The sequence below is a fragment of the Hyla sarda genome, chromosome 9, assembly GCF_029499605.1.
Source record: "Hyla sarda isolate aHylSar1 chromosome 9, aHylSar1.hap1, whole genome shotgun sequence".
Lineage (NCBI taxonomy): Eukaryota > Metazoa > Chordata > Amphibia > Anura > Hylidae > Hyla > Hyla sarda.
The window spans coordinates 135,193,979-135,214,864 of NC_079197.1; the positions used below are offsets into that span (position 1 = coordinate 135,193,979).

A 20,886-nucleotide genomic window follows, 5' to 3' on the forward strand; every position below is an offset into this window, starting at 1 on the left:
ATTATCCAGTATAGTATGTGACATGTACAGTATTATTATCCAGTATAGTATGTGACATGTACAGTATTATTATTCAGTATAGTATGTGATGTGTACAGTATTATTATCCAGTATAGTATGTGACATGTACAGTATTATTATTCAGTATAGTATGTGACGTGTACAGTATTATTATCCAGTATAGTATGTGATGTGTACAGTATTACTATCCAGTATAGTATGTGATGTGTACAGTATTATTATCCAGTATAGTATGTTATGTGTACAGTATTATTATCCAGTATAGTATGTGATGTGTACAGTATTATTCATGTGTACAGTATTATTATTCAGTATAGTATGTGACATGTACAGTATTATTATTCAGTATAGTATGTTATGTGTACAGTATTATTCAGTATAGTATGTGACATGTACAGTATTATTATCCAGTATAATATGTGATGTGTACAGTATTATTATTCAGTATAGTATGTGACATGTACAGTATTATTATTCAGTATAGTATGTGACATGTACAGTATTATTATCCAGTATAGTATGTGACATGTATAGTATTATTATTCAGTATAGTATGTGATGTGTACAGTATTATTATCCAGTATAGTATGTGATGTGTACAGTATTATTATCCAGTATAGTATGTGATGTGTACAGTATTATTATCCAGTATAGTATGTGATGTGTACAGTATTATTATCCAGTATAGTATGTGATGTGTACAGTATTATTATTCAGTATAGTATGTGACATGTACAGTATTATTATCCAGTATAGTATGTGACATGTACAGTATTATTATCCAGTATAGTATGTGATGTGTACAGTATTATTATCCAGTATAGTATGTGACATGTACAGTCTTAACAGTATAGTATGGGTGTAAATTATATTGTTTCATATTAAGTCTACTATTTTTACAAGGTGTCAGTATATTATGTCTACAGTATTATGTGTATAAAGTATATTAGAGTTGTCTAGTGTTTTATATATGGTGTCAGTATAGGTCTAGTATACTTGTAGAGTAGATTTAACAGTATTGTGGGTTTAGGCTTTACATTATGTCTTTAGTATATTATAGTATTATGGTTTACATTGGTCTAGTTTATGATAGTATATATTGGTGTAAAATAGTTGTAGTGTCCAGTCTTTTGTGTGACATATTATAGTGTAATATATGTGTCCTGTATACTGTATATGTGTCCAGTCTATTCTTATGTGACATATTATAGTGTAATATATGTGTCCAGTCTAATACTGTATGTGACATATTGTAGTGTAATATGTGTCCAGTCTAATATGTGACATATTATAGTGTAATATGTGTCTCATATACTATGTGTCCAGTCTAATATGTGACATATTATAGTGTAATATGTGTCCAGTCTATTATGTGACATATTATAGTGTAGTATGTGTCCAGTCTAATATGTGACATATTATAGTGTAATATATGTGTCCAGTCTATTATATGGCATATTATAGTGTAGTATGTGTCCAGTCTAATATGTGACATATTATAGTGTAATATATGTGTCCAGTCTATTATGTGACATATTATAGTGTAATATATGTGTCTCGTATACTGTATATGATGTCCTGTATATTATGTGACATATTATAGGGTAATATGTGTCCAGTCTATTATGTGACATTTTATAGGGTAATATGTGTCCAGTCTATTATGTGACATATTATAGGGTAATATGTGTCCAGTCTATTATGTGACATATTATAGTGTAATATATGTGTCTCGTATACTGTATATGATGTCCTGTATAATATGTAACATATTATAGTGTAGTATATGTGTCCAGTCTATTATATGGCATATTATAGTGTCATATGTGTCCAGTCTATTATGTGACATATTATAGTGTAATATATGTGCCCAGTCTATTATATGGCATATTATAGTGTAATATGTGTCCAGTCCATTATATGGCATATTATAGTGTAATATGTGTCCAGTCCATTATATGGCATATTATAGTGTAATATGTGTCCAGTCTATTATATGGCATATTATAGTGTAATATGTGTCCAGTCCATTATATGGCATATTATAGTGTAATATGTGTCCAGTCCATTATATGGCATATTATAGTGTAATATGTGTCCAGTCTATTATATGGCATATTATAGTGTAATATGTGTCCAGTCCATTATATGGCATATTATAGTGTAATATGTGTCCAGTCCATTATATGGCATATTATAGTGTAATATGTGTCCAGTCTATTATATGGCATATTATAGTGTAATATGTGTCCAGTCTATTATATGGCATATTATAGTGTAATATATGTGCCCAGTCTATTATATGGCATATTATAGAGTAATATGTGTCCAGTCTATTATGTGACATGTTATAGTGTAATATATGTGTCTCGTATATTGTATATGATGTCCTGTATATTATGTAACATATTATAGTGTAGTATATGTGTCCAGTCTATTATATGGCATATTATAGTGTCATATGTGTCCAGTCTATTATGTGACATATTATAGTGTAATATATGTGCCCAGTCTATTATATGGCATATTATAGTGTAATATGTGTCCAGTCCATTATATGGCATATTATAGTGTAATATGTGTCCAGTCTATTATGTGACATATTATAGTGTAATATACGGTATGTGTCTCGTATACTGTATAAGATGTCCTGTATATTATGTGGCATATTATAGGGTAATATGTGTCCAGTCTATTATGTGACATATTATAGTGTAGTATATGTTTCCAGTCTATTATGTGACATATTATAGTGTAATATATGTGTCTCGTATACTGTATATGATGTCCTGTATATTATGTGACATATTATAGTGTAATATATGTGTCTCGTATACTGTATATGATGTCCTGTATATTATGTGACATATTATAGTGTAGTATATGATGTCCTGTATATTATGACATATAATAGTGTAGTATATGATGTCCTGTATATTATGTGACATATTATAGTGTAGTATATGATGTCCTGTATATTATGTGACATATTATAGTGTAGTATATGATGTCCTGTATATTATGACATATTATAGTGTAATATATGTGTCTCGTATACTGTATATGATGTCCTGTGTATTATGTGACATATTATAGTGTAATATATGTGTCTCGTATACTGTATATGATGTCCTGTATATTATGTGACATATTATAGTGTAGTATATGATGTCCTGTATATTATGACATATTATAGTGTAGTATATGATGTCCTGTATATTATGACATATTATAGTGTAGTATATGATGTCCTGTATATTATGTGACATATTATAGTGTAGTATATGATGTCCTGTATATTATGACATATTATAGTGTAGTATATGATGTCCTGTATATTATGTTACATATAATAGTGTAGTATATGATGTCCTGTATATTATGTTACATATAATAGTGTAGTATATGATGTCCTGTATATTATGTTACATATTATAGTGTAGTATATGATGTCCTGTATATTTTGTGACATATTATAGTGTAGTATATGATGTCCTGTATATTATGTGACATATTATAGTGTCGTATGTGTCCAGTCTATTATGTGACATATTATAGTGTAGTATATCCTGTATATTATGTGACATATTATAGTGTATTATATGTCTCCTATACTGTATATGATGTCCTGTATATTATGACATATCATAGTGTAGTATATCCTGTATATTATGTGACATATCATAGTGTAGTATATGATGTCCTGTATATTTTGTGACATATTATAGTGTAGTATATCCTGTATATTATGTGACATATCATAGTGTAGTATATGATGTCCTGTATATTTTGTGACATATTATAGTGTAGTATATCCTGTATATTATGTGACATATTATAGTGTAGTATATCCTGTATATTATATGACATATTATAGTGTAGTATATCCTGTATATTATGTGACATATTATAGTGTAGAATATGATGTTCTGTATATTTTGTGACATATTATAGTGTAGTATATGTCTCCTATACTGTATATGTGTCCTGTATATTATGACATATCATAGTGTAGTATATCCTGTATATTATATGACATATTATAGTGTAGTATATCCTGTATATTATATGACATATTATAGTGTAGTATATCCTGTATATTATGTGACATATTATAGTGTAGAATATGATGTTCTGTATATTTTGTGACATATTATAGTGTAGTATATGTCTCCTATACTGTATATGTGTCCTGTATATTATGACATATCATAGTGTAGTATATCCTGTATATTATGTGACATATTATAGTGTAGTATATGTCTCCTATACTGTATATGTGTCCTGTATATTATGCCATATTATAGTGTAGTATATCCTGTATATTATGTGACATATTATAGTGTAGTATATCCTGTATATTATGTGACATATTATAGTGTAGTATATCCTGTATATTATGTGACATATTATAGTGTAGTATATCCTGTATATTATGACATATTATAGTGTAGTATATGATGTCCTGTATATTATGCCATATTATAGTGTAGTATATCCTGTATATTATGCCATATTATAGTGTAGTATATCCTGTATATTATGTGACATATTATAGTGTAGTATATCCTGTATATTATGTGACATATTATAGTGTAGTATATCCTGTATATTATGCCATATTATAGTGTAGTATATCCTGTATATTATGCCATATTATAGTGTAGTATATCCTGTATATTATGTGACATATTATAGTGTAGTATATCCTGTATATTATGTGACATATTATAGTGTAGTATATCCTGTATATTATGCCATATTATAGTGTAGTATATCCTGTATATTATGCCATATCATAGTGTAGTATATCCTGTATATTATGTGACATATTATAGTGTAGTATATCCTGTATATTATGCCATATTATAGTGTAGTATATCCTGTATATTATGCCATATTATAGTGTAGTATATGTCTCCTATACTGTATATGTGTCCTGTATATTATGCCATATTATAGTGTAGTATATCCTGTATATTATGTGACATATTATAGTGTAGTATATCCTGTATATTATGCCATATTATAGTGTAGTATATCCTGTATATTATGCCATATTATAGTGTAGTATATGTCTCCTATACTGTATATGTATCCGGTATATTATGTGACATATTATAGTGTAGTATATCCTGTATATTATGACATATTATAGTGTAGTATATCCTGTATATTATGACATATTATAGTGTAGTATATCCTGTATATTATGTGACATATTATAGTGTAGTATATGTCTCCTATACTGTATATGTGTCCTGTATATTATGTGACATATTATAGTGTAGTATATCCTGTATATTATGACATATTATAGTGTAGTATATCCTGTATATTATGTGACATATTATAGTGTAGTATATGTCTCCTATACTGTATATGTATCCTGTATATTATGTGACATATTATAGTGTAGTATATCCTGTATATTATGACATATTATAGTGTAGTATATCCTGTCTATTATGACATATTATAGTGTAGTATATGTCTCCTATACTGTATATGTATCCTGTATATTATGACATATTATAGTGTAATATATCCTGTCTATTCCTGTTCTTCTGACACCTGTGTAGACTTTTCTCCAATGTGTTTCTATGAAGTGTCCTGTGAGTTCCCCCCACCCCAGTAAATCACTGCCCACCCTCCAGAGCTCCCCGGCTGCTCCCTGCCCGTGTAGCCGGCCTAAGGAGCATGCTATCCGGCTGCAGCTGCCTGCCCAGCCCGGTCACAATGGTAGAAGAAGAGGAGGGCACCTACCCTTTGTGCCATTCCGCCTGTGCTCGTCCTTGTGGCTGGAGACAATGGGAGGTGAGGGCGCTAGCAGCAGCAGCTCCTGGCTGGAGGGGAGCACAGGGCTGGGGGACAAGGTGCTGGAGCTGGAGGGCTGGAGGCTGGAGCATGGAGGGGACGCCGGGCAGAGGAGCTGCTCTCACAGCCGCCTGTCAATCAATGTGTCACGGAGCAGATGAGTGATGAGTCCGCCGGACCGAGCTCCTGCCCCGCTCACACAGCAGACATGCCGGCTCCCTGCAGGAGGATGATGCTGGGCAGCGGCGGCTCTGGCTGTGATGTGTGCTGTGCTGTGGACAGGGGGTGATGGTGATGATGATGATGATGATGATGATGCTCCGCTCTCCCTCCCTCCTTCTTCTTCTCTCAAAGCCCTAAGCAATGAGCAAACCCGGAAATAGAAGAGCCTTTAACTCCTGCACTGCCTGCCCTGACCAGTCCCCGAGTGCTCTGCCCCCTCCCTGCATGATGCCAGCAAAGAGCAGGGCACACACAAGTCACTGACCCCTGCCCTGCCAGCCAGAGGAGGAGGTGTGCGGACCGCGAGGGGGACACCATACTGCTGGGCTCTACACATACACACTCTTATCCTGCAGAAACTTTATAGTCAGAAGAAACATAACATACGAAATCATTACATATAGATAGAGATAGATATTTCTTTGTGTATATATCACATACACTATACTACAATCCAAATACCAGTGCTCTTCAACCTGCAGACCTCCAGATATATATATATATATATATATATATATATATATATATATATATATATATATATATAGTACTCAAATACTTAAAACATCTTATATACTACACATACCATATACACTTAATACTATTAATAAAAAAAAAATATATATATATATATATATATTATACTCAAATACTAAAAACATCTTCTATACTACACATACCATATACACTTAATACTATGTTAATAAATATATAATATATATAAATACATATGTATATTTATACATACATTAAATAATTAAATCCTGCATATACTGTATATTCTTTATGTACTATAAATAAACTATATACTGATGTATTGTCTATTCACTATGTTTTATTCATGCTATATATATATGTGCCCTATTTACTATGTATCATAGGGAAATACTATTTAGGGGGGGGGGGGGGGGGGGTCAGACAAGGTTTTTAGTTTCTGTATAATGTATTTGTTTCGTATGCCAGTATAATGTGTGTTCCATTGACTTACATTGTAGTGTCTACTTTTTTTTTTACGTACCCAATAGCATAAGACTATGTTTTTGCATACAGCAAAATAAAATATTTTTGTAACAGGAACAGTGAAACAGAGACAGAAATGCAAGGTAAGCCCCCCCCCCCCCCCCCCCCCCTAACACTATCTACTATATATTGTATACAGTGATCCCTCAACTTACAATGGCCTCAACATATAATTGTCTTTTCTGGACATTGTAACTTAAAACAAGACTCAACATACAATGCTATGGACAGTCGGGATCTGTGAAACATGTCAATGGCCGGAAGAACCGACCAATCAGAATAGACATTCACTGGTAAAACTCCTGTATTACTGAAGTGTATGCACTGACTGATGTCTGGTAGCGCCCCGTACAGTACAGGGAGGTATTACATGTTCTGTACTCTTTACCTGTATTACTGAAGTGTATGCACTGACTGGTGTCTTGGTAGTGCCCCCTACAGTACAGGGAGGTATTACATGTTCTGTACTCTTTACCTGTATTACTGAAGTGTATGCACTGACTGATGTCTGGTAGCGCCCCGTACAGTACAGGGAGGTATTACATGTTCTGTACTCTTTACCTGTATTACTGAAGTGTATGCACTGACTGGTGTCTTGGTAGTGCCCCCTACAGTACAGGAAGGTATTACATGTTCTGTACTCTTTACCTGTATTACTGAAGTGTATGCACTGACTGGTGTCTGGTAGCGCCCCCTACAGTACAGGGAGGTATTACATGTTCTGTACACTTTACCTGTACCAGGGTTAGCTGCTCCTTTGGACACCAGGTGCGGGCGGCTCCATGTTACTTTTTTATGACATTGTGTGTTCTGTACAGGACCCAGAAGAAGCTCCTGTCCTCTACATAGACCAGCGTTTCCCAACCAGGGTGCCACCAGCTGTTGCAAAACTACAACTTCGAGCATGGGTCCGGGCATGCTGGGAGTTGTAGTTTTGCAACAGCTGGAGGCACCCTGGTTGGGAAACACTGACATAGACAGTGATTATAGCTCCCAGCAGATCTTTCTTACTTTTATATATAAGGATTTGCTTTATCTATATTAGTTATCTACTTATTTTTCTTTAATCCTCACTTTTTCCTATTTTTGGATGACATTATGGTGGCTTCAGAACCAATTACAAGGTTTCCATAGAGTTCTGGTCTCAACATACAATGGTTTCAACATACAATGGTCGTCCTGGAACCGATTAACATTGTAACTTGAGGGACCACTGTATAGGCCATGTACTGTGTATTCCATAAACCATAGATACATACTATATATACACCATAGAAAAAAAAATTCTAATAAGACCTTTCCTAGTTATATTTGGAAAGTTGTGTGACAAGTGAGGATGTCACTCAATTTCTCTAAATTGGTGTTTCCTAACCAGTGTGCCTCCAGCTGTTGCAAAACTACAACTCCCAGCATGCCCAGACAGTCAAAGGCTGTCCGGGCTTGCTTGGAGTTGTAGTTTTGCAACAGCTGGAGGCACCCTGGTTGGGAAACACTGTTCTGAATTCTTATTGGAAATCTGTTTAATGGAACTGAACGTCATAGGGTTCAATAGAACCAAAGGTCATGTGACCGTATTAAATGTATTAACAAATGCGTCTGCCCACAGCAACCAATCACAGCGCAGAATTGTTTTCTTTGCAACAGACGAAGAAATAAAAGCCGATCTCTCATTGGTTGCATCTGAGGTTAGATCCAAAAGCGTCCGTTTATCTCCTTCCTTGTTTTCGGATTCAATCCCCCACTCACAAAAAAAATAATAATTAAAATAAAATAAGCATGAAAGACAAAACACGCAATAATTTTTTTGTTTTTTACTTCTTACTTTTCCAACATGTATTTTTTTTCTGGTATTTAAAAAAACAAATATTATAGAAGTCGTCTATGGGAAAAAAAAACACCAGAAAAAAAGCACCAAATCATCATCGACCTAAATATTGCCATAAACAAAACATAATGGGGAGATTTATCAAAACCTGTGCCGAGGAAAAGTTGTCCAGTTGACCATAGCAACCAATCAGATCGCTTCTTTCATTAAAAAAAAAAAAGGCCTCTGAAAAATAAAAGAAGCGATCTGATTGGTTGCTATCGGCAACTGGTCAACACAGGTTTTAATAAATGTCTCCCAATATATATATATATATATATATATATATATATATATATATATATATATATATATATAAATATATATATATTTTATATATATATATGTGTATATATATATATATATATATATATATATATATATATATATATACATAGAATCACTATAGACTTTTTGGGAAACATAGTGCACAGGAAAACTCATGTAAAACCCACAAAAAATAGTCATTGTGGGTAAAACCAGCCTAATATGGCAAAAATGTGCTGTGGTATAATACCGCCTTTACCACTTCCATGTTGAAAAGGACCATTAAGAAAGTAAATGCAGGTCCTATATTGAGGCAGGACTGGCAATTGTGAGGGTTATCATGGCCGCCCCCACAGAGGGAGATGAAGTAATGAAGTTAAGGAGTGTTTTTCACATGCACACACTAAAGGCCTCATATACAGATCATTGACATCGGGGTGTGAAGTGTCCCAGTCACATGTAAAGTCCTAGCACTGTGAGGGTCCCCGCCCCCCCCCCCCTCCCACCTTTACTCCATACTGTCCTGACTGCGCTCGTGAATATACACTACATCAGTGGTCTCCAACCTGCAGACCTCCAGATGTTGCAAAACTACAACTCCCAGCATGCCCGGACAGCCAACGGCTGTCCGGGCATGCTGGGAGTTGTAGTTTTGCAACATCTGGAGGTCCGCAGGTTGAAGACCACTGCACTACATGATATGCTGGGGAATGAATGATAATGAGTGATGATCTGGTAAGGATAACGTATATTGTGGACCTTAAAGGGGTACTCCCGTGGAAAACCATTTTTGTTTAAATCAACTGGTGCCAGAAAGTTAAACAGATTTGTAAATCACTTCTATTAAAAAAATCTTAATCCTTCCAGTACTTTTTAGGGTCTGTATACTAAAGAGGAAATTCTTTTCTTTTTCAAACACAGCGCTCTCTGCTGACATTATGACCACAGTGCTCTCTGCTGACATCTCTGTCCATTTTGGGAACTGTCCAGAGCAGCATATGTTTTCTTTGGGGATTTTCTCCTTCTCTGGATAGTTCTTAAAATGGACAGCAGAGAGCACTGTGGTCATGATGTCAGCAGAGAGCTCTGTGTTCCAAAAAGAAAACCATTTCCTCTGTAGTATTCAGCAGCTAATAAGTACTGGAAGGATTAAGATTTTTTAATAGAAGTAATTTACAAATCTTTCTTTTTTTCTTTTTTTACATAATTTACAAATCTGTTTAACTTTCTGGCACCAGTTGATTTAAAAAAAAAAAAAAAATTAAGTTTTCCACGGGAGTACCCCTTTAAAGGGGTATTCCCATTTCACGACATAGTAACTAGCGGATTGGTAGGGCTCTGCCCACTGGGACCCCCACCTATTAAAACGATTACCTGAGCACTTGGCAATATTCAAAAGCCCCCAAAGAACAGTGGTTTTTTAACTGTATTTAAACAGGTGTTGCAAAACTACAACTCCCAGCATGCCTGGACAGCCAACGGCCATAGAGAATAAATGGAGTGCTGGCCACTCAATTGTCCACCATTTTCACGATCGGTAGTTGTCCCCCTAATGGTTGGATGGCCTCCTACCAATTTGCTGCGGATAGGGGACCACCTTGTGAAATGAGAATACCCCTTTTAAAATGGGACCCAAATGGACTAGTTGCCTATAGCAACCAATGCGTGTGTTAATGTTCTTATCTCTACAAGATGGATTCTGACTGGTTGCTAGGGGTAACCACACTGCGCAGGTACACAATGGCGGAGATTTATCAAAACCTGTGCAGAGGAAAAGTTACTGAGTTGCCCATAACAACCAATCAGATCGCTTCTTTCCTTTTTCAGAGGCCTTTTCAAAAGTGAAAGTAGCGAACTGATTGGTTGCTAGGGGCAACTCAGCAACTTTTCCTCTGGACAGGTTTTGATAAATCTTCCCCAATGTAAATTTAGCTTTTTGTGAGGACATTTAGAGAAAATTCCACTGTGTGAACATAACCTAATGCTTCAGAACAGGGGGAGAGATTATGGGCTGGTTAGTTGGATTGCTGTAAAGATCTCCATGTCTATGGCCCATGATCCCCACCACAGAGCGATGGCAGCTTCAGGGCGGGATCCAGCCGCCTTCTCTCCTTAACGTGTTTACAGCTCTATCTGAACAATAGTGGTGATCAGCATTTCCATCATCCCCGTGTTTACTCCTCTCCCAGTATATAAAGCCCACTGACGCCCGCTTTGATAGATATCATTATGGCCGCCTGTAAAAATGACAAGGTGACACTGATGAAGATAAAAAGAGAAAAAAAAAGAAACACAATAGCGCCCCTGGTGAAGTACGTTAGGCACAGGTAGGGAGATGCTGGTAATAACACTAACCCTGTGGTGTTGCGCTCAGAGCACAACATCTGATATTGCATGTATCATAGAGTGGGATCCCCAGGCAGCGTCTGGTCCGGTAATGGTATAGGCAGCAGAAAGAACAAAAACGGAACTTATTCCAAGCGCCAGATCCCTTGAGGTAGTCAGTCTAACAAAGTAGACCAATTTCAATAAAAGATAACATTTATTCCAAGCATAGATCAACGCGTTTCAGACCCGAAATGGGCCCTTCATCGGGACAGAATGCTTATCCAGCATTCTGTCCTGTTGAAGGGCCCGTTTCGGGTCTGAAACGCGTTGATCTATGCTTGGAATAAATGTTATCTTTTATTGAAATTGGTCTACTTTGTTAGACTGACTACCTCAAGGGATCTGGCGCTTGGAATAAGTTCCGTTTTTGTTCTTTCTGCTGCCTAAGGTGACACTGATAGAAGCCACATTTGTCATTCAGTTTACAGGCGAGTTCAGGCAAGCTACTATTCTCTGCTGTCAGCCATTTCAGGCAGGAAGGTATATACTGCGAGGAAGCCAAACTAGGCTCCTATCCCCTAATGCAGTGTTTCCCAACCAATGTGTCTATAGGGTTGGAAAACTACAACTCCCAGCATGCCCGGACAGCCAACGGCTGTCCGGGCATGCTGGGAGTTGTAGTTTTGCAAGAGCTTGAAGGCACACTGGTTGGGAAACACTGCCCTAATGGGAGCCATGAGAAGCAACCAGGGGTCAAGTCCTGGGGAAAAAAAGTGTGGGAACTCACCCAAGATTTACACTCAAGGGCTGGTCCTGCTAATGGGAATGGTGACCCTGCTGTGGAAAAAGTGCAGGAACTCCGTTCCCACACATTCCTGCAGGACTTAAGCCCTGGAAGCAACCATTTACACCTTCCCTGTCCTGGACCACTAAATAACATCAAATAAACCTCTACACTGTCCCATTCACATTCGAGAAGAACCCACCGACTGGACCGTCCGAATGTGTATAAGGACCTCACAGTTCTTCCCTAACAGATGAGGTCAGGATAGAGAAGCATGGGCCATGAATTTTCAGCCGACAACTATTAAAGGTTTATGGCAAAGCTTTAGACACCCTGGGAATTTACAACTAAATAAGAAATGATCCGGGATTGGAAAAACAAAGCTAATTTCTTCTAAAAACAGCACCACTTAGGTCCTCAGGTTGTGTGTGGTATGGCAGCTCGGTTCTATTAAAGGAGAAGTATCGTGCAGAAAAAAGGATCACAGGTTGTCCGATAGCTGGGACCCCCCCCCCCACGCGATCTCGTGCATGGGACCCTGGCTCTCCCTAGGAGTGAAGCGTGTCGACCCCCGTACAAAGAGGCGACCAACACGCCTCCTCAATGTATCTCTATGGGGGAGCCAAACGCTATACCTCCGGCTCTCTCATAGAGCTACAAAGAGGGGGCATGTTGGCCGCTACTTAGTGCAGGGGTCGACATGCCCCAATCCCAGGCAGAGCCGTCGTCTCATGCAGGAGATTGCGGGGGGGTTCCAGGATTAGTGCGGGATTAGTTTTCCTTTACGATAGTTCTCCTTTAAAGTCAAAGGAGCCAAGTTGCAATACCACATACAGTCTGAGGTGTGGCGCTGTTTTTTTCATTTAAATAGTAGGATAAATTACTAACAATAGTAGCAGAGAGAGGGCCCTACATTGCTTTTTGGTAAGGACCCCATTTTATATAACATCAGCCCTGTGTGTATGTGTCCTTAAAGGGGTACTCCCTTTTTTTTTTTTTTTTTTTTTTTTTTTAAATCAACTGGTGCCAGAAAGTTATACAGATTTGTAAATTACTTCTGTTTAAAAATCATAATCGTTCGAGTACTTAAAAGCTGCTGTATACAACACAGGAAGTTCTTTTCTTTTTTGACTTTCCTTTATGTCTGACCACAGTGCTCTCTGCTGACACCTCTGTCCATGTCAGGAACTGTCCAGAGCAAGAGAGGTTTGCTATGGGGATTTGCTCCTGCTCTGGACAGTTCCTAAAACGGACAGAGGTGTCAGCAGAGAGCACTGCAGTCAGACTAGAAAGAACTACACAACTTCCTGTGGAGCATACAGCAGCTGATAAGTACTGGAAGGATTAAGATTATTATTATTTTTTTTAAAGCAAAAAGGTGTATATGCCACAGATGGGATGGGGTCTAATTTCCCTTGGAGTTGTAAATCTGAAGTGCAAAATCAAGACAATGGCCAATGGGGAAACCAATGTAACTATTGTGTCAGTCGTGTCTTCAAGAAGCAGGGATCAGCAAGTACAACCTTTCTACTTTCAGGAGAGTGCTGGAGTCCATACAAGCCGTGAGGGAACCCCATTTAGATTTTTGCTGTGAAGCCTCTAATGTACACTTAGGGTACATTCACACGCTCTTTGTTTTTGCAGGTTTTCCGCTGCGTATTTGAAAGGGTGCGGGCTCTTCTCGGCTATCCGCAGCAGATTTTCCATGGAGGAATTTACGCTGTGGAAAATACGTTGCAAGCCCTATTGAAGTCAGTAGGGACTGCAGAGGATTAAATTCTGCTGCGGAAAATCTGCTATGGACAGCCGAGAAGAGCCCGCCCCTTTAAAATATGCAGCGGAAAACCCGCAAAAACAAAGATGGAGCCGGCGGCGCTAGGACCGAGCAGACTGCATTGCTGCCTCCCCATAGATGGCAATGCATTTCTGGGTGGATCTTTTGGGAGATCTACTCAGAAATGCATTGCCATCTATGGGGACGGCAATGCAGTCCGCGTGGTCCTAGTGCTGCCGGCTTGATCTCTGGCAGAAATTCCACAGTGTGAACCTAGCCATACAGTATTGTCAGCTGCATACCTGTATACTGTTCTGGTTTGTATCATATATACAGAGCTATTATAAACAAGCGTCAGTCTTAGACTTCTCGCTTCTCTTCTTGGCCCGATACCCATGAGTGACAGTACGGATGTGAGTCTGCTGTCCTCAGCGTCTATTGGAAACATACGTCACATGTTTTCCTTCAAGCTGTTCCTTGGATTTGTTAATGGTTTATTGATGTAATACTAGGATTATAATGACTTTATACTCAGGTAATCCTGCCCTCTGGGACTAGGACACCATTTTCTCTTCTATGCTAATTACGTCCTTAAGGATAGACATGTGACCCATAGGGAACCCTCTCAGAGGAAGACTTGTGTTAGCACAGAGAAGTGTTTATATGAGATGTATATTCACATGACCTGACTATTACAAGTCTATGAATATCATTTATGTAGCATTCAAGGAAGGCAGAAACATGTTACCCTGCAAATCTATCAGTAGAATACAGGCTACAATATTAGTTTATTATCATCTCCCTGATATACAGGTATACATCTTATCTACTCACTAAAGGCCCCTATACAATAAAAAAAAAGTAAGCTGAACCCACTATTTTCAGTCTAATGTGTATAGGGGCCTCAAGACCCTCCCCCAAAATAAGTCACCACCAGAGGAGTTTGAGTGTTTCTAGGAACGTTCATTCCCAATAATCCCATGTGTAAAATAACCAGCGACCAGGCAATGAATGAGCCCTATAGAGTAGTGGTCTTCAAACTAAGGACCTCTAGGTGTTCATGTGGCCTGGCCTGCAACAGATTAAAGGGGTACTCTAGTGAAAAACTATTTTTTTCCAAATCAACTGGTACCAGAAAGTTAAACAGATTTGTGAATAACTTCTATTTAAAAATCTTAATCCTTCCAATACTTATCAGCTACTGTATGTTGCAGAGGATTTCTTTCTGGAGTTCTTTAAAGTCTGACCACAGTGCTCTCTGCTGACACCTCTGTCCATATCAGGAACTGTCCAGAGCAGGAGAGGTTCGCTATGGGAATGTGCTCCTGCTCTGCAGAGTTCCTGATAGAGCTGAGCAAAGTTACAGTGATTCGATTTGTCACGAACTTCTCGGCTCGGCGGTTGCTGACTTTATCCTGCATAAATGAGTTCAGCTTTCAGGTGCTCCGGTGGCTGGAGACTCTCTCCTAGGACTGTATCCATCTTTTCCAGCCCACCGGAGCACCTGAAAGCTGAACTCATTTATGCAGGATAAAGTCAGCAACCACCGAGACGAGAAGAGAGGTTCGTGACGAATCGAATCACTGTAATTTCGATCATCTCTAGTTCCTGACATGGACAGAGGTGTCAGCAAAGAGCGCTGTGGTCAGACAGAAAAGACATTCAAAAAGAAAAGAATTATCTGTGGAGCATACAGCAGCCGATAAGTACTGGTAGGATTAAGATTTTTTAATAGAAGTAATTTACAAATCTGTTTAACTTTCTGGCACCAGTTCATTTGAAAAAAAAAAAAAAAAAAAAAATAGTTTTCCACTGAAGTACCCCTTTAAGCTGTGTGATGGCCCTTTGATGGGTCTGTTAGATCGGCACTCATTTACAGGCACTATAGGCCTTTACACTGTAAGGCTCTGTTCACATACTGGCTTTCTGGTATGTATTTCTGCAGCAGAAATCTGAAGGCTGTCTTTTGGATTTCCGCCATGGATGGGCAGCAGACCTGCAACAGATTCACACAAGGATTAGCCTCATTGTCATCTATGAGTATCCATTCACACTCACTTTCATGGTGGATTTTCTTCCTTGGTGTGGGCAAAAATTTGTGCTGGAATTTTCCATGGCATATGGACAAGGTTATGGGAACCACATTCACAAGCATGGGATGAAACTTTGATTGTGCGTTCACACGTACAGTATTCTGTGCAGATTTGATGCGCAGGATTTTCTGCTGCAGATTTCAATGTAAACTAAATGACTGAGCACAGCTTCTAATCTGCAGTTACAAATCCTGCGCATCAAATCTGCACAGGATCCTGTATGTGCGAACGTACCCTTAAAGGGGTACTCCCACCCTAGACATCTTATCCCGGGGGTCCCGCCACTGGGGACCCCCGCATTATTGCATGCGGCACCCACCTGTTTTTTCACCGTAACCGCTGGAGGGTCTGAGTCGCAACTACGGGAAAGGAAGTCTGTGACGTCATGACTCCGCCCCCGTGTGACGTCACGCCCGTCCCCTCAATGCAGGTCTATGGGAGGGGTCGTGACGCCCCCTCCCATAGACTTGCATTGAGGGGACGGGTGTGACTTCCTTTGCATTGAGGGGACGGGCGTGACGTCACACGGGGGCGGAGTCCTGACATCACGGACTTCCGTTCCCGTAGTCGCGACTCAGACCCTCTAGGGGTTCCGGTGAAAAAACAGATGGGTGCCGCATGCAATAATGCGGGGGTCCCCAGCGGCGGGACCCCAGTGATCAGACATCTTATCCCCTATCCTTTGGATAGGGGATAAGATATCTAGGGTGGGAGTACCCCTTTAATAGGGATTATAGTGCAGAATCTGTGTCAAATCTGACACATGTGAAATGGTTCCTAGTGGGTTTTCCCAGATATTTCCATTGATGATATGCATTTAGGATAATGACAAGGGGGAGATTTATCAAAATCTGTTCAGAGGAAAAATTGCCCATAGCAACCAATCGGATCGCTACTTTAATTTTGCACAGGCCCTTTAACCCCTTAAGGACTCAGCCCATTTTGGCCTTAAGGACTCAGACAATTGAATTTTTACGTTTTCATTTTTTCCTCCTCGCCTTCTAAAAATCATAACTCTTTTATATTTTCATCCACAGACTAGTATGAGGGCTTGTTTTTTGCGCGAACAGTGGTCCTTTGTAATGACATAACTCATTATATCATAAAATGTATGGCGCAACCAAAAAACACTATTTTTGTGGGGAAATTAAAAAGAAAAATGCAATTTTGCTAATTTTGGAAGGTTTAATTTTTCGCGGTACAATTTACGGTAAAAAGGACATGTGTTCTTTATTCTGAGGGTCAATACTGTCACGATTCGGCTGGCTGGAGGTGGATCCTCTGTGCCAGAGAGGGATTGCCGTGGACCGTGCTGGTGGACCGGTTCTAAGTTGCTACTGGTATTCACCAGAGCCCGCCGCAAAGCGGGATGGTCTTGCTGCGGCGGTAGTAACCAGGTCGTATCCACCAGCAACGGCTCAACCTCTCTGACTGCTGAAGATAGGCGCGGTACAAGGGAGTAGACAAGAGCAAGGTCGGACGTAGCAGAAGGTCAGGGCAGGCAGCAAGGATCGTAGTCAGGGGCAACGGCAGGAGGTCTGGAACACAGGCTAGGAACACACAAGGAAACGCTTTCACTGGCACAATGGCAACAAGATCCGGCGAGGGAGTGCAGGGGAAGTGAGGTATAAATAGGGAGTGCACAGGTGAACACACTAATTAAGCCAGCTGCGCCAATCAGTGGCGCAGTGGCCCTTTAAATTGCAGAGACCCGGGGCCGCGCGCGCCGGGACAAGACCGACGGAGAGCGAGTCAGGTACGGGAGCCGGGATGCGCATCGCGAGCGGGCGCCTCCCGCATCGCGAATCGCATCCCGGCTGAGAGAGGTATTGCAGCGCACCCGGTCAGCAGGTCTGACCGGGGCGCTGCAAATGCGAGGATGTTGCGAGCGCTCCGGGGAGGAGCGGGGACCCGGAGCGCTCGGCGTAACAGTACCCCCCCCCCTTGGGTCTCCCCCTCTTCTTGGAGCCTGAGAACCTGAGGACAAGACTTTTGTCTAGGATGTTGTCCTCAGGTTCCCAGGATCTCTCTTCTGGACCACAGCCTTCCCAATCCACCAAGAAATTTTTTTTCCCTCTGACCGTCTTGGAGGCCAGAATCTCCTTCACGGAGAAGACGTCAGAAGAACCGGAAACAGGAGTGGGAGAAACAAGTTTGGGAGAGAAGCGGTTAATGATGAGTGGTTTAAGGAGAGAGACATGGAAGGCATTGGGAATACGAAGAGAAGGAGGAAGAAGGAGTTTGTAAGAGACAGGGTTAATCTGGCACAAGACTTTGAAAGGACCAAGATAGCGTGGTCCCAGTTTGTAACTGGGGACACGAAAGCGGACATATTTAGCGGAGAGCCATACCTTGTCTCCGGGAGCAAAAATGGGGGGAGTTCTTCTTTTCTTATCGGCAAACCTTTTCATGCGGGATGAAGCCTGTAAAAGAGAATTTTTGGTCTCTTTCCATCCACAGCGGGCAAGGGGGGGGGGGTACTGTTACGCCGAGCGCTCCGGGTCCCCGCTCCTCCCCGGAGCGCTCGCAACATCCTCGCATTTGCAGCGCCCCGGTCAGACCTGCTGACCGGGTGCGCTGCAATACCTCTCTCAGCCGGGATGCGATTCGCGATGCGGGAGGCGCCCGCTCGCGATGTGCATCCCGGCTCCCGCTCGCGATGCGCATCCCGGCTCCCGTACCTGACTCGCTCTCCGTCGGTCTTGTCCCGGCGCGCGCGGCCCCGCACCTTAGGGCGTGCGCGCGCAGGGTCTCTGCAATTTAAAGGCCCACTGCGCCACTGATTGGCGCAGCTGGCTTAATTAGTGTGTTCACCTGTGCACTCCCTATTTATACCTCACTTCCCCTGCACTCCCTCGCCGGATCTTGTTGCCATTGTGCCAGTGAAAGCGTTTCCTTGTGTGTTCCTAGCCTGTGTTCCAGACCTCCTGCCGTTGCCCCTGACTACGATCCTTGCTGCCTGCCCTGACCTTCTGCTACGTCCGACCTTGCTCTTGTCTACTCCCTTGTACCGCGCCTATCTTCAGCAGTCAGAGAGGTTGAGCCTTTGCTGGTGGATACGACCTGGTTGCTACCGCTGCTGCAAGACCATCCCGCTTTGCGGCGGGCTCTGGTGAATACCAGTAGCAACTTAGAACCGGTCCACCAGCACGGTCCACGCCAATCCCTCTCTGGCACAGAGGATCCACCTCCAGCCAGCCGAATCGTGACAGTGGCCGGATGATTAAAAAAAATCACAAACTTTTTAACCAAATTAGTATGTTTATAATCTCTTTATTTTGATGACCTCTAACTTTTTTATTTTTCCGTATAAGCGGCGGTATGAGATACCACATTTGCATATAAAAAACTTTTAATACATTTTTTATATTTTTTTTAATAAAATGTATGAAAAAAGTAGCAATTTTGGACTTTTTTTTTTTTTTTACGTTCACGCCGTTCACCGTATGGGATCATTAACATTTTATTTTAATAGTTCGGACATTTACACACGCGGCGATACCAAATATGTCTATTAAATACATTTTTTATGCTTTTTGGGGGTAAAATAGGAAAAAAATGACGTTTTACTTTTTTATTGGGGGAGGGGATTTTTCACTTTTTTTTTTAACTTTTACATTTTTTAAATTTTTTTTTTACACTTGAATAGTCCCCATAGGGGACTATTCATAGCAATACCATGATTGCTAATACTGATCTGTTCTATGTATAGGACATAGAACAGATCAGTGTTATCAGTCATCTTCTGCTCTGGTCTGCTCGATCTCAGACCAGAGCAGGAGACGCCGGGAGCCGGAAGGTGAGGGGACCTCCGTGCGGCGTTCTGAATGATCGGATCCCCGCAGCAGTGCTGCGGGCGATCCGATCATTCATTGAAATCGCGCACTGCCGCAGATGCCAGGATCTGTATTGATCCCGGCACCTGAGGGGTTAATGGCGGACGCCCGCGAGATCTCGGGCGTCGGCCATTGCCGGCGGGTCCCTGGCTGCGATCAGCAGCCGGGATCAGCCGCGCATGAAACGGGCATCCCTCCGATGCCCGCGATTATGCACAGGACGTAAATGTAGGTCCTTGTGCATTAAGTACCACCGCACCAGGATGTACATTTACGTCCTGCGTCCTTAAGGGGTTAAAAATTAAAGAAGCAATCTGATTGGTTACTGTGGGAAACAGGGCAACTTTTCCTCTGCACAGGTTTTGATGAGAACAGTGATATCATAGGACTCGCACAGTTTGCTCAGTCTAGACAACCCTTTCTCTTATTGCTGATCAGCTGATCACAATAAGCTATCATCCAGCTGAAACCCCTAGCAATGTTATCACAGGAAAGTGATTTGAGTATCCAGATAGCTGTCCTGCAGCATCTTGCAGTGGTTGGCTAAAACTACAAAGGGGAGAAAATTCCTAAATTTATTGCAGGATAATTTTATGGACCAGTTTGTGGAGGACCGAACAAGAAGTGATGCCTTGTTGGATCTGATAATTTCCAACAACGCAGAGCTGGTTGGTAATGTAACTGTGCGGGAAAACCTTGGTAATAGCGACCACAATATAGTTACTTTTGATTTTAAATGTAGAAAACAAAGACAGACGGGGAAAGCAAAAACATATAACTTTAAAAAGGCAAATTTCCCTGGGCTGAGGGCTGCACTACAGGACATAGACTGGGGGAGGTGTTGTCAAATACTGATACAG

The 20,886-nt window shown here is 40.4% G+C and overlaps 1 protein-coding gene across 6 annotated transcripts in view; it reads right to left on the reverse strand.

The window, feature by feature from the left end:
- MEIS3 (Meis homeobox 3) overlaps positions 1-20,886 on the reverse strand; it is an 85,686-nt gene that overhangs the window by 33,930 nt on the left and 30,870 nt on the right. The window contains exon 1 of one of the 6 annotated variants that reach the window (XM_056537818.1): positions 5,788-6,409. The exons of the other annotated variants lie outside the window; for them this stretch is intronic. Coding sequence (XP_056393793.1) covers positions 5,788-5,799 — 12 coding nt within the window. The 5' untranslated portion in view covers positions 5,800-6,409. Of the gene's footprint in view, positions 1-5,787; positions 6,410-20,886 lie in introns of those variants that run through there. 6 annotated transcript variants of the gene reach the window in all.